The sequence below is a fragment of the Phodopus roborovskii genome, unplaced genomic scaffold (genome assembly GCF_943737965.1).
Source record: "Phodopus roborovskii unplaced genomic scaffold, PHOROB, whole genome shotgun sequence".
NCBI classification, from domain to species: domain Eukaryota; kingdom Metazoa; phylum Chordata; class Mammalia; order Rodentia; family Cricetidae; genus Phodopus; species Phodopus roborovskii.
The window spans coordinates 5,410,987-5,429,409 of NW_026126639.1; the positions used below are offsets into that span (position 1 = coordinate 5,410,987).

Below are 18,423 nucleotides of genomic sequence, written 5' to 3' on the forward strand. Positions count from 1 at the left end.
CATTCAGGAATGCATGGACACACCCACACACAAACACACATATTCAGAAAATGAGATCTAAATCCTAATGCCTTAGAAACAATTCTGAGTAACAAGATTTAAAGGAAAATCAGAAACCAGTGTTTGTATGTGTGTTTGTATGTGGTTTATTTGTAGCTATCCTGATATGGTTTCAAGTGCATTTTTAAATTTTTATTTTACGTATATGAATGTTTTGCCTGTGTGTGTGTGTGTCCGTGCACCACATGTGCGCGCGCGCGCGCACACACACACACACACACACACACACACACACACACACACAGAGGCAGGGAGGGTGTCAGATCCGCTGGGACTGGAGTACAGACAGCTGTGAGCCGCTCTGTGAGTCCTGAGTCTTCTGGAAGAGCCTGTGCATCTTAACGACTGGACAGTTTCTCCAGCCTCAGGGTGCATTTTTGTTTATTTCACAAATGTCACCCAGAAGCACAAGTTAAAGTTCCTTGGCGTGATGCATGCATATTTAATCATAAGGAAAACCCACCTCTTGGGGTTGGAATGCGGCTGAATGGTTGAGCACCCTCCTGACACACACAAGGCCCTGGGTTTGATCCCCAGCACTGGGGGACCAAAAAAAAAAAAAAAAAAACCAAATCAACCTCTAACAAGGAACGGGTATCTATCTTTCTATCTTACGTGTGTGAAGAGATGTCTGAACGTGACGAAGCTGAGGTTAAGTGTGTCTGCTTTCTTAACAGGGCAGCTTGGTGGGACGGAATTTGTTTGACTTTTTACACCCCAAAGATGTCGCCAAAGTAAAGGAACAGCTGTCTTGTGATGTTTCACCTGCAGACACCAAAAGTAAGTTCTCCCTCCAGGGTGCTCAGCTCCGCCCGGGTGCATTTCTGTAGATGAGATGAGATGTTGGCCAAAGCAACCTAAGAGAAAGGGTTTTTGTTCTTAAGTTTACTCTTTCAGAGGGATAGAGTCAGTCATGGTGGCAGGGACAGGAAACAGGAAATAAAGAGAGGAATAGAGGAGGGAATAGAGGGAGAGGGAGAGAGAGAATTCCTTTACAGACATATACAATAAGTATATTCATATGAAGTTGATGTGTGGGAATCTATGATTGCTTATAGTTTTCAATCCAAATGAAACATTTATAAGCCAATATTATTTGAGGTTAAAAAGTTCCTGGAGTTTTATTCTCTTCTGTATACGGCCCAGACTTTTCTCATATGAAAGATCGCACACAATTGGGCTTGGGAAGTACACATGTATTCATTATTCAGATATATCTGACTTGAGAAAATGCTTAGTGCCAAGCAATTATTTATCACATAGAAACAGTGACTTAGGGGCCAGAGAGAGGGCTCGGCAGTTAAGAGCACTTGCGGCTCTTGCAGAGGACCCAGGTTCTGTTCCCAGCACCCAGTGCCACTCACGCTTAACTGTAACTCCAGCTCCAGAGGGTCTGATGTCCTCTCTTGACCTCCATGGGCGTGCACAGGCATGCACATGGTGCACATACATCCACTCGGGTAAACACACATACATAAAATAAAAATAAAAAATTTTAAACATTAAAGGAAGAAAATGACCTAGTTAGTTTTTATTTTTTTTTAATTTTTGGTTTGTATTTGCTTGCTTGCTTGTTTGAGACAGGGTTTCACTATGTAGCTTTTGCTGGTCTGGAGCTCCTTAGTAGACCAGGCTGGCCCTTGAACTCACAGAGATCCTCCTGCCTCTGCCTCTGCCTCCCAGGTGCTGGAATTAAAAGCATGTGTCAATACATCTTGGCCTGGCCAGATTTTTGGTACACTCTACAATCCCAGCATTTAGAGAGGTGAATCATGAAGTCAAGGCTAGCCTGGGCTAGAAAGTAAGAACCTTCCTCAAAAGCAAAACAAACAAACAAAAAAACCAACTATGGAATAGTCGTGGGCTAAGCTGGGGACCATTGTTGCGCTTGAGTTTTTCTCATTTTTAAATTTCGTTTCAATTAAACCGTATTGTCTGCTCCCTCGAGAAAATATTAAGGTAAATCGCAAGTGCTTTGAATTGTTGGGTGTGGTGGTGTATGCCTCCAATTACAGCACTCTAAAGGAGGAGTAAGTTGGGAATGCTGAAGTTCAAGGCCAGCCCGGCTGACACTGCTGGGCCCTGTCTCAAAAAGGAAACCCCGCCAAGCAAGCACTAGCTGCATAGTAAGATGGTGTTCGGGAGCATTAGAAGGGGCTGAAGGTGTAGCTCAGCAGTGAGAGCGATTGCTGCTCTCCTAGAGGACCTGGGTTTGTCCCCGGCACCCACCCCAGGCAGCTCACGTCCATCTGAGACTCTGGCTCCAGGAGGTCTGGTGTCCTCTTCTGGATTTCTCAGGCATCTCTCCCTCCCCTCCCCCTCCCTTTCTCTCTCCCTCCCTCTCTCTCTCTCTCTCTCTCTCTCACACACACACACACACACACACACACAAAGATTATTCTCTTTTTTTGTTTTCTCTTGTTTGAGACAGGGTTTCTCCACATAGCCCTGGCTGTCCTGGAACTCACTCTGTAAACCAGGCTGGCCTTGAACTCGGGGAGATCCATCTGCCTTTGCCTCCAGAGTGTTGGGATTACAGGCTTGCACTGTGGTTGCTCTTTTTTGAAAGGAGGGAAGAAGCGAGAGCGGGAGGAGGTGGGTTTTAAGCTCGTCCGTCCGTGATTCTTGTTCTCATTCCCGCTGCTGCGGAAGCCTCTCTGCAGGGTTATAGCCAAGGCCACCCCGGGCGACCAAGCGTGCATTCTGGCTCCAGACGGTCTTTCTTCTTTAGAATGAAGAGCTGTAAAATCCCCGTCAAAGAAGAGCTTCGATGCTCACCCTGCTCAAAGAAGAAAGGTGGGACTCCTAGGAGAGCCGGTGATCAGAGCCTGGTGTGAAGCACAGGTCCTAATTAGTTTCTCTGGAAGAACATGTTGTAAATTCAAGGCAAGAAATAGGACGCAAAGCATCTGAGCGAGACTGTTTTAAACCGGGATTGTTCGTGCTGGCTCATTCTGCTGCCTGGGTTTCCATGATCCCACTGAACCTGTAGCAGAAAGAGACTAAGTTCGATTTGGGGCCAGATCCAGTGGCCTCGAACCTCAGCACTCAGAAAACAGAGGCAGGTGGATCTCTGTAAGGTCAAGGCTAGCCAGGGCTACATAGCGAGACCCTATCTCAAAAATAAAATAAAATAAAAACTCAGATGACAACAGAGTTCCATCTCTGTTTTAAAGTTTGTTTCTGTTTTTGTTGGATCTCACTTTGTAGCCCTGTCTGTCTAGGGACTCACTTGGTAGATCAGGTTGGCCTCAAACTCACACAGATCTGTAACACACACACACACACACACACACACACACACACACACACACACTAAAAGACCCGGAGATAGATATTGGGGTTCAAGCTTCAAGCTGAATACCAGAAAAGCAAAGCAGCTGGCCACTAGCTCTCACCTCTAGCTCAGGCTGAAAGGGCTGATCCTGTCTCCATGAGCTCTCACCAAAACCCAGACTGTAACTTCTCCTCTGCTGAGTCCTGACACTGACTCACATTCCTTCATGAGTCCTGGGATTAAAGGTGTGAGCTATGATTCTCTTTTAGACTGATTCACTCTTATGTAGATCTGGGTGTCCTTGGACTCACAGAGATCTGTCCATCTCTTAACCCTGAGTCCTAGGATTAAAGGTGTGTAGCACCACCGCCTCCTAGCTTCTGGCTGCCGGGATAAAAGGTGTGTGCCTGGCTTCTATGGCTTGTGGCTGACTTTGCTTTCTGAATCTGCAGTCAAGCTTTAATAAATCATAAGTAATATGTCATCACAGAGATCCACTTGCTTCTGCCTCCTGAGTGTTGGGATTAAAGATGCGTGCTAATGTGCCCTGCCCCATAGTAATTTTTAAATCTTAGTTTTTAAGTGTGTAAGTGTGTGTGTGTGTGTGTGTGTGTGTGTGTGTGTGTGTGTGTGTATTTAATTTTTAAAGAATTCTTAAGTTAACATAGAAGGTACCTGGTGTCATTGTGAGCATCTTTATTCGTGCATACATTATATGTTGGTCGTTTCCCATTGGCTGCTCTCTTCCTTATGCCCCTCCCCATCCTCGGTTCCTCCCTCCCTCCTGTCAGCCCTCTTGAGCATCCTTATCACCGGCCACCTCCCCCCCCACCCCCCGCCGCCCCCAGCCCCATGCAGACACACAGTTTTTAGTTCTCGTTAACTGACTTATTGGCTCATCCCATTGTGACCAGCAAAGATACAGGATATGATCTAATTATGCACGAATTTGTTAAGACTCGTTTTGTGTCCCAACACACAGTCTGAGAGAGACAATTCCCCATGCGACTGAGAGACGAAAAGACGGTGAGCTGCACCAACGCTCAGAGGCCGAGCTCTGGAGCCGGTCTGTCTGCCCTGGACGTACTGAGACTGTAGCCCCTGTCTGCTCCCGAAGACAGAGCAGAGGCTGTGAGAGCTCCTCACAGAACGATTAAGGTTAAATGAGTCTCACACAGTCACAGCCCTAAGACCGCCTGGCGCATGGCTCACCCTCTTCATGTCTGGCCTGCTGCTAACTGTAACCCTTAGGGCAACCTACAGCATTTCCTGTTAAAAGAAAAACAAAGGTTTCTTTGTAAAGGTTTAGTGTTGGGGACCCACAAGACGGTGTGATGGTGAAGGCATTTGTGGCACAAGCCCAGTGATAATCCCACATAAAGATGGAGAGAACCAACTTCTCAACGCTGTTCTCTGAGCTCCGCACGCAGGCTACTGCACATGCCCACACACGTGTATCATACACACGGTATAGTGACGATGAAATCCATTGTCCTATCAGGCTTCCTGAATAATGCCAATTTAAGACATGGCTGCTCTCGTCTTCTGTAGGTCCAATCGCAACCGAATGTTTCAAATGACTTGTCTTGGGTTTTTCTCTTTCTAACATTTAAGTCACCCTTCTCCTAAGCCCGTGTGGTAGTTCCTTGTTTTCGTAAACTTTTCTCGTGTTTGAGCGTATGAATGTCTTTACATTTTGGTGGTCTGGTTTGACAAGCTGTTGCACAGGAATTAATTGCTTAGAATTTTTTCTGAAAAGTCAAGGTTTGAGTCTTTTTTAAAATAGCTTTATTATTATTTTATTATTGTGTTTCTAAATGCTCATCAAATGTTTCTGCGGTCCTGCAATGACCATCACAAACAACAGTAAGAATTTTTTTTTTTTTCATAATAGACAGACATGGTGGTGCGGGCCTGAAACTGCTCGGAAGGTTGAGGCAATAGTTTCAGGAGTTAGGAGATAGCCTATTATACTACATAGGGAGCTGGGGGCTAGCCTGAACTACAGGATGAATTTGTCTCAAAAAAAAAAAAAAAAAAAAAAAAAAAAAAAAAAAAGAAAGAAAGAAAGAAAGAAAGAAAGAGGAATTGGCATTCATGGTTGTCTAAGTGTATTTCTGTGACTCTTCATCAGACCACAGGAAATTCTACACCGTCCATTGCACCGGATACTTAAGAAGCTGGCCTTCGAGTGTCGTTGGCGTGGAGAGCGAGAGGGACGGTGAGAAAGGTCCTCTCACCTGCCTTGTAGCCATGGGACGGTTACACCCATACGCTGTCCCTCGGAAGAGCGGCAAGGTCAAAGTGAGGCCAACCGAGTTTGTGACCCGCTTTGCCATGAATGGAAAATTCGTCTACGTGGACCAAAGGTAGGCAACCCAGGCTGTGGTGATGAGCAGCCCGACCCTGGGGCAGTTGAGGCTGTCCGAGGTGTGGCTCCGTAGCTCTACTGGATTTTCCTTCTAGTTGGGGATGGAGAATAGGAAGGGTACTGTAAGTGACATAAGGAGCTGGTGGTTGCTTTTGGTCAAACTGGAGGACAAACTTGCAAGAGTGCCTCTCAGCCGTGGTGCCGAGGCTGGGCCTGCCCCATGGCCTCGGTGTTGGCTGTCCCCTTGTAAGGACGTCAGCCGGACTTCATGGGGCCTCACCTGAGTGGCCTGTTTTGCAGCTCCGGTCTGTGGCTGGGGAGGATGAGGCAGCCCACAGGAGCCCAGGGTCCCCCCAGGCTGCCGACCCAAACCCTCACCTGTGCTGGACTTGCTCGACCCCGGGAGCCATCACCTTCAGCAAGTGCCATGCTTATTTTTCTGTTTCAAAACCAGGGCAACGGCAATTCTAGGATACCTGCCTCAGGAACTTTTGGGAACCTCGTGTTATGAATATTTCCATCAAGATGACCACAGTAATTTGACTGACAAGCACAAAGCAGGTGGGTATCACATCGAGAGGGTGACTTAAAATGACAACTTCAGCCAGGGGTGATGACTCGCACCCAAACTCTCAGGACTTGAGAGATAGCAGTAGAAGGATCAGGAGTTCCAGGCTAGATGCCCTGGGGCTGCATCTCAAGTCCCTGTCTAAATAAATAAATAAATGAATGATGACAGTGTCAACTCTCAATTTCCCGTTCCTTATGAAACCCAAAACTGGAGTTGATACTCAAGGCATTGGTTTTTGGTTTGGTGTTTGCTTTTGGCCTCGGATTCAGTATGGGCCCCCAGATCCAGCAGCTACCCTCTCCTCAGCTTCCCGAGGGCCGGGTGGGATTCCAGGCAGGAACTATGACACCTGGCTCGAAGGCCTTTTCATTCTAAAGGCTGCTCTGCTGATGGTTCTTTTCTTGTGAAGTTCTGCAGAGTAAGGAGAAAATACTTACAGACTCGTACAAATTCAGAGTGAAGGATGGCTCCTTTGTAACTCTGAAGAGCCAGTGGTTCAGCTTCACTAACCCTTGGACCAAAGAGCTGGAGTACATCGTGTCCGTCAACACGCTGGTTTTGTGAGTAGTCGTCTTCTTAAGACCTTTGTCCTGATTTCAAGTGAGTGTTTCTGCTTTTCTTCAGAAGCCACTAAAACTGCATGGTCTTCTGCTGTGTGGCAACTCAGTTTTGGGATGGGTGCCAGGAGTCAGCACAGAGGCCAGAATCCTTTAGGCTTCTCCCATCCCCATCCCCAAAGTGTGTCATCGTTAGTTACAAGCCCTGGGACAATGTAAAGTCATGTAAATGGCCGTTGTATCAGATCGTTCAGGAATAATGACAAGAAAAAGGTCCCTATGTGTTTGGGAAAGATGCAGGTTTTTCTCCTCAAGAATTTTTTGGTCCACAGTTAGTGACTGAACAGTCAAAGCCGGAGTCTGTGGTGGCCAATGGTGTCTGAGAATTTCCTTTACTTTTCATTGATGCTAGTTGCTCAAGATAAGCTGAAAGTTTGCCCTTTGTAATCTACCCCTTTGTGCTTGATAACGTGTCTGGTGGTAAAGTTAGGTATGGTTTGCTCACCTGTGATCCTGGCGCCCCAGAAGTGGAGACAGGGGGATGAGAAACTCCAAGTCATTCTTGGCTGTGGAGGGAGTTTGAGGCCAGCCTAGACTACGTGAGAACTTGTCTTAAAACCACAGCAACAACAAACCTCCCCAAAACAAAACAGAAGACGAAGGAGCCACTGATTCAGTGGCAGAGTATTTGCCTAACACGTGCACGGTCCTGGGTTCAGTCTTCCCAGCACAGGTGGGGGAAGGTGAGGCCAGGCACACATTTCGTGTCAGTACTAAATAAAAAGAGGTAGGCAGATCTCTGACTTTGGGGTCGACCTGGTCTACGTAGCATGGGCAAGTCAGCCAGGGCTACATAGAGAAGACCCTGTCTTGAAACAAAAACAAAACAAAAAAGAGAAAAGAAAGATGTATGTTCTATGCCTGTGTGCCAGGCGCACGGATGTAAGGGCCACTGCTGTGGGATGCTTTGATCACCCTCTAACACTGCCAACAAAGTAGACTTTGAGTCAGAGGGCAGAGCTAGCTACCAGCTGACCAAAGTTAGCCATAGAGACTTTGGAGGACCCAGGACATATAGAGAGACACAGGAAGTGGTAGGGAGGGAGGAAAGGGGAGTCACTGGTCATTTCTGTGCTGTTTCTCTCATCAGTCAGGTTCTTACCCCGATATCTGACTCTGAGTTTTTGTGGATAGAGAATAATTACATAAACACTTCACGTCACACCAGTTCTGTTCGCTTATCTGTAAGGTTTAGTTTAAACATCCCTAGGAGGCGAGTGTGCCCGAGTTCCCTGTCAGCCATCCCGATACAGCTGTGGACCTTAGCACTAGACTGGGAACCGAGCTCCGTCACTGTGAGATGGATTTGGCACAGATCCCAATCTTAGCCGATGGCGTGAACAGTAAAATGTCAATGAGTAGAAACTGGCAGATAGAACACGCGAACCCGTGCAGATGCATTCATGAGTTTCGCCCACCTCAGGGGTCACCTGTGCTGTCTCTGACTTCCAGGGAGCGCAGTGAGACCAGAGCGCCGTCTATGCTTCGCTGCAGCTGGTCCTCGGAAGGTAAGCCGGTGCTTCAGGTCGGGTTGCAGCTTAGATGCATCATCCAGCACGTGTTGTATGAAGATGTGGTTTTCTGTCTAAGAGAGATTTCCAGGGGAGGTTAGGTTATTTATACACTTGTACATATACATCATACAAACATATATACACATACACACAAACACATACATACACATGTATCATACATGCACACATATCATATTATATATAAACATATACACACAAACACACATGCATATATACATATACATACACACATTATACATACATACAAATATATACAACAACATACACACACATCCACATCCACATGTCATACACATATACACATGTACACATGTACATACATACACACATACACATATCATACACACATTATACACACATTATACACACATATAAAATATATACATGAACATACATACACATATACACATACATGCATCATGCACATACACACATGTACACACATACATGCATATCATATACATACATGCATATATAGACACATACACACACACACACACACACACACAAACCCAAAAACCCAAGGGTCTGAGAGAGAGCTCAGCGGGTAAAGGTTCTTGCCTCCAAGTCTGACAACCTGAGATCAGTTTCCAGGACCAACATGGTAGGGCGAGAACAGACTCACACACATGGTCCTCTGACCTCCAAGTATGTGTGAAGGGTGGGTACAGCCAGCCACATACATCATTTACACACAAAACAACGAATAAGAGACTATGTTGAGCGGGCACGTGGATCCCATAAGAAACTTTCAGGAACACCCCACTATTCCCCTGAGTTGTCACAGTACGTGGCTCACACCTCCACCATAGTGTAACATGCTACCACGCATAAGCAGGTGTCCACAAGACTGATTTCCCCTGGGTGGAGTCCCTCATGAGCAGGACTGGTGTCTTCCCATGCTCTCCCTGCAGCTGGCATCCGTGTTCATTACATGCCACTAGACAGGCGAGGGACAGTCATGGAGGGTGTGTCTTTGCATCTCCCTCCCCCTCTCTCTCTCTCTCTCTCACACACACACCATGAGGATGTGCTCATGTATTTTATGCAAAATATTTCTTTAAGTATCTGCATATGGTGGTGACACATGCATGTAATCTGGGAGGCAGAGTGTGGAAGATTAGGAATAATCCTCCTCAGCTACCTGAGATCCTCCAGGAGGCAGATCTGTGAGTTCTAGGCCAGCCTGGTCTACAGAGTGAGTTCCAGGACAGCCAGGGTTGTTACCCAGAGAAACCATATGGCAAACAAACAAACAAACCAAACCCCTGTGGCTAGAGAGGTGGCTTGATGGTTAAGAGCACTGGCTGCCGTTGCACCAGACCTGAATTTGGTTCTCAGCATCCACGTGGTGGCTCAGAACTGCCTGTAACCCTTGGCACTGTATGTGTTCAATACACCTACATACATGCGAGCAAACGTTCATACACATAGACTAAAACAAAAATAAACAACAGCACAAAAGGAACCATGAGCTATAATGGCATCTGGCTCTGCTGTAAAGGTCAAAAGGAAAAAGACCACGCTGAAGGCCGTGGGGGGTGGCTGCGCCCTTGGTGGCTCCTGTGCGTCCATGATTGCTACTAAGGTGTCTCCAGCACTGGGAGTTATGTCAGGAAAGATGAAGCGCTTTCCTGCATCTGAAGGCGTGGCCAATCTATTTCTTTCCAGGAGAAAGTAGGACATTATTTAGAAAGAAAGGAAGCCACTGACTGTGTATGTGTACCCTTTAACAGCCTCGACTGAATTTTCTGCTGTGCTGTTGCCTAGATTCATCCAGACAGTCCTGTGTCAGTGTGCCTGGCATATCCACGGGGACCGTACTTGGTGCCGGGAGCATTGGAACAGATATTGCAAACGAGGTTCTCAGTCTACAGAGGTAAAAGTCTTCTCATTGCAAATATTCTCACGTAGATGGCTGTCTTAGTTACAAACCAGTACACAGATCAGTTGCTCGTGTGTGTGTGTGTGTGTGTGTGTGTGTGTGTGTGTGTGTGTGTGTACGTGTGTGTAAGCATTCGGGAGGGTGGGGTAGAGGGTGGGTGGGTATGTGCATATGAGTGTCACACCTACAGGAACATCAGATACCTTGGAACCAGAGTCACAAGCAGTTGGGGGCCACCCACATAAGGACTTTTATAGTCTTAATTTGCCAAGTTATTTCTAAACATCACACCAAATACAGAATTCAGGAAGAAAGAATTGATTAATGTGATTGCATAAAAGTTTAAAAATTGAAGCATAAGCATAAGTTAAAAACATAAACTGGAAAATGTGTGTATTTTGTATAATAACAGACCATCTTTAACTCATAAAGAAGTTTACATCATAAATGTATTAAAATATATAAATTTTATATAGCTATATGTAACTTCATGTATAGCATAAAGAAGAGTTATTCAGAACTTTGTAGATGTCTGGAGAGATGGCTCAGCAGTTAAGGGCACTCACTGCTCTTGTAGAGAACCCATGTTCAGTTCCCAGCACCCACATAGTGGCTCACAAAGGTCTGTAATTCCAGTTCTAGGAGATACAGCTCCCTCTTCTGGCTGCAGAGGGCACTGCACACATGTGATACACATACATGCACACAGGCAAACATGACTAACCATAAAATTAAAATGAATAAAAGCAATTTCTTATACTGACCAAATTATATTGAGGCTAAATAGTGGACATGAGGAGAAAAGTGTAAGAGAAATAGCCAAGAAAATTTAAACTTATTCATTTCCACTAATATTTAAATATATTCACACATAATTAAGCCATGGGTTAGGTATTTTTTTTCACTTAAGATTATCAAAGATTTGAAAGTTTGATCATCTTTGGGCACAGTGTAAACAAACAAACAAACAGATCCCCAATTCTTTCCAAAATATGAATTAGTGGAATAACCTTGGACAAGATGCATAAAAATAGAAGAGTAAACCAGATGTGGTTGGGCATATCCGTCCTCCCAGGACTCAGGCAAGATCATCCTCCTGAGTTAGAGACCCCTGGTGCTGCACTCAGACCTTACCTTTAAAACAAAATGTACTTAGGTGCCGTGTAGTGGTGCAAGCCGTTAATCCCAGCGCTTGAGAAGTAGAGGCAAGAGACAGTCTAGTCAGCCAGCGCAACAAAGTATATTTAATCTGAGGCTCAGAACAAGCTGTCTCAGCCAACTGTGCAAGAATGAGGCTTGACGTTGTTGCTGAAGTGGGGCCTTACACAGCTAAGAAATTCAATTCCCTCTAATGCGTCCATGTAGTAGAATGCTCTGCATGTATGGTAGGGTCAGGAGTGATGGCTCAGCAGTCAGCAGGGCCCGAGTTCAAATCCCAGCACTCACATGGCAGCTCACCACCATTTAAGCCTCCAGTCTTGGGGTATCTGCTGCCCTCTTCCGGGATCCAAAGGTACCAGGCGGGCACGTGGTGAACAGACATACATACAGGGAGTCATTCATACACACTAATATGTACAGTATACGGAAAAGGGTATAGAAATGGAGAAATAGAAAAAAGGGTAGTGTGTGTGAGCCCGCACCTTGCTTGTTATATTTCCCTCTATTGAAGGTTTGCAACCAGGGGTCGAGGTAATGGTGATCTGCTTGTGTGTCTTACTTTTTAAAACATTACAGCCTGACTACTTGTTTTGTGTATGTGCATGTGTGAGGGTGAGTGTGTGTCTGCGTGTCACAGCGTGTGTCAGGATCAGAGGACGACTTGAGGAAGTCGGTTCTCCTGTGAGTTCCGGGATCAAACTCCGGTCATCAGGCCTAATGACTGGAGCCTGTGCCAACTTAACCATCTCTCTTGCCTGCATTTCACTTTGTAAACAAAATAAAATGCCATAAAAGCATTTGCTACCTTAAAACACACGGGGGCTAAGAACATTTGCTGATCATCCAGAGGACCTGGCTTTATTCCCCCCAACCACACCGGAAGCCCACAGCCATCTGTAACTCCAGCTCCAGGAAACCTGACACCCTCTTCTGGCCTCTGCAGGCACCCGAACACACATGTGCACACACACATACACACAACATAAATAAAAACAAAATCTTAAATTGCACAGCTCAGCAACACTTGGTGCGTCGTGGTCCTCGCTCTCGGGAGGCATCTTCCTTTAACGGTCCCCCTCGCTGCCTGCTGTCTCACAGCCACAGCCACCTCCTATCTCTTCCCATTTCCCATTTCTTTCCATGGTTTCACCACACCACAGTCAAAATAACTCTGGTACCTAAGAGACTTACCTGGCTGTGAAGACGAGGTATTCCAGTCTGGAGTTCCTTGCCGTAGTTTATCTGTCAGTCATGTGTGATGCATTCAGAAGAGGAACATTCCTTCTGAAGTCCTGTCAGAGGGATAAGCATCTCTTGTCTGCCTTCTCAGGTTACACTCCTCATCCCCAGAAGATTTAAATCCTTCAGAAATGGAGAGAGATAACCACCGTGTGAACTGCGGGACTGCCGGCGTGCCCGTAAGTGAAGTAAATGTTCATTGGTCATTACTTCCTTTGAGGAAGAGGCCAGTCTATAAAAATAAATGGGCCATTCTGCTGACTTGGGAACCTGAAGAGGCAGTATACAGGTCAGTGGTCACAGGAGCTATGGTTAGAAGAACGCAGAAGGACTCCAGGTTGTGACTCTGATACCTAGTCTCTGTAACATTGGGTTTGGAATTTGAACTCTGAATTTGTGAGGCAGGTATGGTAATACCATCCCCTGGATGAATATGAGAATTAGGTAATGGAATATAAATCAAAAACACCTTTTGAGATGGGGGTCCCATGTAGCCCAGGCTGACCCCAAACTCACTGTGTAGCTGAGGTTGACCTCAAACTCCCGAATTTCCTGCCTCCACCGCCCAGGTGCTGGGATTACAGGCATGCACCACCACATCAAATAGAACCAAAACCCCTTCAAATGGTGGTTGGCATGCCTCTGAGCGCTCAGTGGGTAGTAGCTGTTATGATTGCCACGGATTCTGCACTCAAGTGGTTTGAAAGAGATTTAAGTAAAATAAACCATGAAGTAAATGCTGGAGGCCATGTGTTTACACCGACAGACTCCAGCTAAAGGAAATGCCTGTTGCACCTGTAACAATCACTCCCATGGGCTGGTGGTACACACCTTTCACCCCGCGGCTTTAGAGGTGGAATAAAGGGTAACTTCAAAGCTAGCTATGCAACTTAGTGAGACCCTGTCTCAAAATAAAAAGTTTTAAAAGTTAAAAATGTAAAGGGATGGATGCAGAGCTTAGTAGTAGAGCTGGTACCTGACATATGGAAAGACCTGTTTGGTTCCTGTAATCGGGAACGCTACACCTTGTGCTATCTGGAAGTCCAAAATAGGTTACAATCCTAGCAAATGCCATGAAGTGTGGAGTCAGCTCTGTGCTCTGAGAATATAGGAGGAAGAGGACGTGTGACCAGGGGGAGCAGGGGCCTAAAAGTACAAAAGCACATGATACTTGTATGAAAATATAACTATTTATTTATTTCTTTATTCACACATTTAGTGAATAAAGTGATCCCATAGGAACGGACATATAAGTCATTGTAATAAAATCTTCCAGCCTCTGCATATGCATAGCTGTGCACGCATGCATGTCACACACACACAAACATGCACACATGTGTGCACACATGTGCACGCACACACACAAACATGTACACATGTGCACACATACTCATACACACACAAACGTACACATGTGCACACATACTCATACACACACAAACATGCACACATGTGCACACACACAAACATGCACACATGTGCACACACACTCACACTCAGATCTCAGCTTTGCAGTGGGTGCCTGGTTTGCAATCTGCTGGCAGTAGCCAATGGCTCTCTGCTCTTTTCGCTAAGGAAGGTGCATGGGCTGTGCAGGCTGTGCAGACGGGGTGACCTCAGGAACTGCCGACGGAGGTTCTGGTACCAACTGACTCTGAAACCACCAGTGCTTCTCACCGTGCTCAAGAGTTGCTGACTGCTCCTGTCCTGTCTTTCCAGGTGTCCACGAAGGAGCACTCTTCACTGAGTCCTGAAACAGGGGGCCTGGAGTCTGCCAGGCAACACCAGATCTCAGAAGCTGCCCATAGTCACGGGCCACTCCTCGGTAAGTTGTCCCTGTCACCGGCCACCATGTGAACTTTCCAAAGCGTCTTTCTTCGTCACTGTGTTCTTATGCACAGGAGATTTTTGGAGAAGCAAATGGTTTTTAAAGTGATATTTTTTCCCTAGCAGGCATGGTGGTGCATCTATAACCCTGAGACGTGGGAGGTTTGGGGCAGAGAACTGCTATGATTTCAAGACCATCTTGGGCTACATAGAGAGTACTAGGCCGGCCAAGGCTACATAGAAAGAACGCCACCCCCACCCCACAAATACCCCCAAGGTTTCTCCACTTGGAATCCTGGCACAATAATCAGCAGGCATTATTTTTTAAGATTTATCTTTATTTTGTGTGTATGTGTTTTGCCTTGCATGCATGTCTGTGTCTCACATGCGTTCTATCCCCTCAGAGAGGGTGTTGTCTCCCCTGGACTGGAGTTACAGGTTGTGAGCTGCCATGTGGGCGCTGGGAATCAAACAAGGGTCTTCCAGAAGAGCGGCCAGCGCTCTTAGCTGCTGAGCGCTGTCTACAGTTCCAACCAGCTATTCTTCGTATGAAGATGTGTGTCATCCATGTATGAGAGACTTGCCTGCATGTATGTCTGTGCACATGCATGTGCGGTGCCCACTAAGGCCAGGAGAGGAACTGGAGGTCCAGGCTGCGGAACCTCCCTCTGTAAGAGCAGCCGGCGCTCTCACGCCATTTCTCCAGACTCCCCTGTACCCACTCCTAGCCTGTGTTTTCACTTACAGGTGGCACCGCCCAGCTGGATTTTGATACACTGTGTGACAATGATGACCCAGCTGTGGCTGCCTTCATGAATTACCTGGAAGCAGAGGCGGGTCTGGGCGACCCTGGGGACTTCAGCGACATCCAGTGGACACTCTAGCATTTGAACCGGAAAAATGAGAATCATTTCAGAGTGTTCCATTCACATGCACTATCGCTCAGCCTTGTATCAGTACTTACCTTCCTATCTCCTGTTAATGACAGTCTACCGATTTTCGTACATCCGCACCTTGCTCTCACAGGACTGTGGGGCGCGTAAAACGTTTCCCTCCACAGTGAAACAGTCGCGTCCATCGGACTCTCAGTGAGCTAGCCTGGGGTCAGGCTGCCATATTTCAGCTAAAATGTTCTGACCAAAAAAATGCTGCCAACCATATTGTTTGGGCTTTGCTCTTCCTCCTCCTCTTCCTCCTCCCCCTCCTCTTCCTCCTCCTTTTTGTATAGTTTTGTTTTTGAGTTTGCGATTTTAACATATTGACTTTTTTTCTTGTCTGTGGCCTAAGAGACTGATAACGTGAGCTTGCGTGCTGTGGCATAAGAAAGGCTCGAGCCTTTCCCTGATTGATGAAAGAGTTTGGTGCTTCTGGGGTGTGGAGGGTACTAGAACATTTAAAGGGGCAGAACAGCCCAAGGGCATGCTGACGATGAGCTCTGTACTTCCAGCCTCTTTGGTAGGACTTGGCAGGACTTGCTAGGGGTTCCTTGCTGAGGTTCCTCTTGGGGGTCAAGACGGGCCACAGGGGAGAGGACTTCTTGAAACACAGAAAGAGCCAAAGTTACAGATTTGTTGCCATGAGGGCCCTAGACCTTGGCAATGAATCTTTGCAAGCCGATGATGTAACCACTAAGGATTTTCACCGCAACTGGAAATGCCCTGCTAGTTTCCACTGCTGAAGCCCTAGATTCGGCCTGGAGGGTAAATCAGGCAGATGAAATGCCCTGTGGAATCCATAGGTCGTTAGTGCTTAATGTATATAAGACAGTTGCACACGTGAAGGCAATGGACTCCCTAGGTACCTGACGACCGAGCTGACCTAGGAAACAGCTGTAGCCCTGCTAGATAATTAATTAGCGGTTAGTCATCATTGCCTGCAGCCAAAGAAAAACAAACAGTAAATGTAGTTATTGGTTATGGTTTTTTGTTGTGATGGGTTTATTTGGTTTTTGTTTGTCTGGTTTTTTTTTTTTTTGAGACAGGATCTGTGTAGCCCAGGCTGTTCTAAAGCTTACTATGTAGGCCAGGCTGGCCCCAGGTAGAGATCTACCTGTTGCTAACTTGCAGGCACTGGGATTAAATCCAAACATCACAATTCCCACCTCACACAAGGAAAAAAAATCACTTAAAAGCCAACTTCCTCGTAATAATTTAATTTTTAGAAGGCATTTAAAAATGATAATTAACCCAGAGATGCTTCAAGTGGAGGGTGAGAATTAAGATGATTTAAAGTTCTGGCCTAGGAGTGCAGAATCTCCACGCTTGCCTAGCGTGGAGAAAGCCCTGGGTTGGGCTCCTGCCATTGTAAAACGGGTGTGGAGGTACACACCTGTAGCCCTAGCACTTAGGGGTAAAGACGGGAGGATCGGAAGTTCAAAGTCACACTGGGATCCAAGAAACCCCGAATTTAACAACAAATGAAATGAGAATGTTATTTACATGTCTATCTGCCTTCCTGAAGGATCATACTTTGCTCTATTCTGCGTGCACGGGTGTTTTTGCCTGCACGTATGTTCACGTGCCACCTGGAACTGGGGTTGCAGACGGTTGTGAGTTGCGCCGTGGACCCTCTGGAAGTGACGCCGAGGCTCAAACCACTGAGCATCTCTCTGTCCCTAGCGGCACTTACTAGCTGGTATCTAACCGTCTTTGCTGAGCACTCCCAAGGGCACTTTTCTGTCACAAACATGAGTCACACAGGCTGGGAAGGAGCAGGGAACCTCGGGCTCTAATGCAGGAGCTGCCTCCCAGGGCTGGCACTCTGAGCCCCTCACCCTAGTGACCTTTTGTGACCTTGTGTGCCAATCCTTCACGCTATCCATGATCAAGCAGAACTTTCACCAGGTCTGCCCATACACTTCCTTAGGGGACAGACAGACAGCTCCATGGTCATTCTGGTTTCCAGCAGCCTGTCTTACCAGTGTTAGAAGATATGTCGCCATGGTGATGTGTCCTCCGGAGTAAGTGGGCCTGGTGTTGAGCATCTCTGGCCCCAGCACCAGTGGGGCTAAGGTAGGACAGCTGCCGGTTTGAGGTCTGCCTAGGCTGTGTAGAAAGTTCTAGATCATCTTAGGCTGCAGTATGAATCCAGTCTCAAAGCAAAAGCAGATGGAGCAAATACTCGTGGTCTGAGAGAGACGCTCTAGGGGCCGTGACGACCTCTCGCAACAGCAGTTTCTCCTCTCAGAGAGGACAGGCCGTTCCCGAGATGCATGGGCAGATGGCTGGCTGTGTTCGTGCTCTGTGGGTATCTTCACATTTTCAGCCTAGTGAAACCCTTTCCTGCAGATAGATCCCGCTGCCCTGGGCTCGGAATCCACTCCCCAGCCCACCCCGTGCTTGGTGAGACTCTGCCTTCCCGTGTTTAATGTTTCTTCTTCTGGTGCATCCCGTTTGTGTTTGGTTGGTTTTTCAAGACAGGGTTTCTCTGTGTAGTCCTGGCTGTCCTGGAACTGTAGACCAAGCTGGCCTCGAACTCACAGAGATCCGCCTGGCTCTTCCTCCTGAGTGCTGGGATTAAAGGCGTGTGCCACCATCAGCCAGCCACTTGCCACATGTGGCTCTGAGTCCCTGTGTCTGTATGGTCAATAAAGACATAAATTTATTGGGAGACAAAGTCACCAGAAAGTGAAGTCAGAAGAAATAGGGACTGACGGAGCAAGGAAGAGAGGGTTGTGTGTAGCGTCCCACTAAAAAAATGCCACACCTGCAGTCCCGGTTTTCATGAAGTTGAGGCAGGAGGATCACTGTTAGTTTAAGGCTGCTCCTAGCTGTGTGATGAGGCTGCGCCTCACTGAAATCAGAATACATAATAAACTGGCACTGTAGTCTGCAGGATCTCTGGGCTCAGCAGGGGTGTGTGTGCCCTGGGGCCATATCAG

The 18,423-nt window shown here is 46.8% G+C and overlaps 1 protein-coding gene across 1 annotated transcript in view; it reads left to right on the forward strand.

Annotated features, from left to right (window-relative positions):
- Nucleotides 1–15,442, forward strand: part of Bmal2 (basic helix-loop-helix ARNT like 2) — a 36,473-nt gene extending 21,031 nt beyond the window's left edge. The window contains exons 6-15 of the mRNA XM_051173374.1: nucleotides 738–840; nucleotides 2,713–2,856; nucleotides 5,472–5,706; nucleotides 6,163–6,269; nucleotides 6,689–6,839; nucleotides 8,349–8,404; nucleotides 10,202–10,310; nucleotides 12,808–12,895; nucleotides 14,436–14,541; nucleotides 15,291–15,442. Of these exons, the coding sequence (XP_051029331.1) occupies nucleotides 738–840; nucleotides 2,713–2,856; nucleotides 5,472–5,706; nucleotides 6,163–6,269; nucleotides 6,689–6,839; nucleotides 8,349–8,404; nucleotides 10,202–10,310; nucleotides 12,808–12,895; nucleotides 14,436–14,541; nucleotides 15,291–15,427 (1,236 nt within the window). The 3' untranslated portion in view covers nucleotides 15,428–15,442. The remainder of the gene's footprint in view (nucleotides 1–737; nucleotides 841–2,712; nucleotides 2,857–5,471; nucleotides 5,707–6,162; nucleotides 6,270–6,688; nucleotides 6,840–8,348; nucleotides 8,405–10,201; nucleotides 10,311–12,807; nucleotides 12,896–14,435; nucleotides 14,542–15,290) is intronic.
- The last annotated feature ends 2,981 nt before the right edge of the window (nucleotides 15,443–18,423 follow it).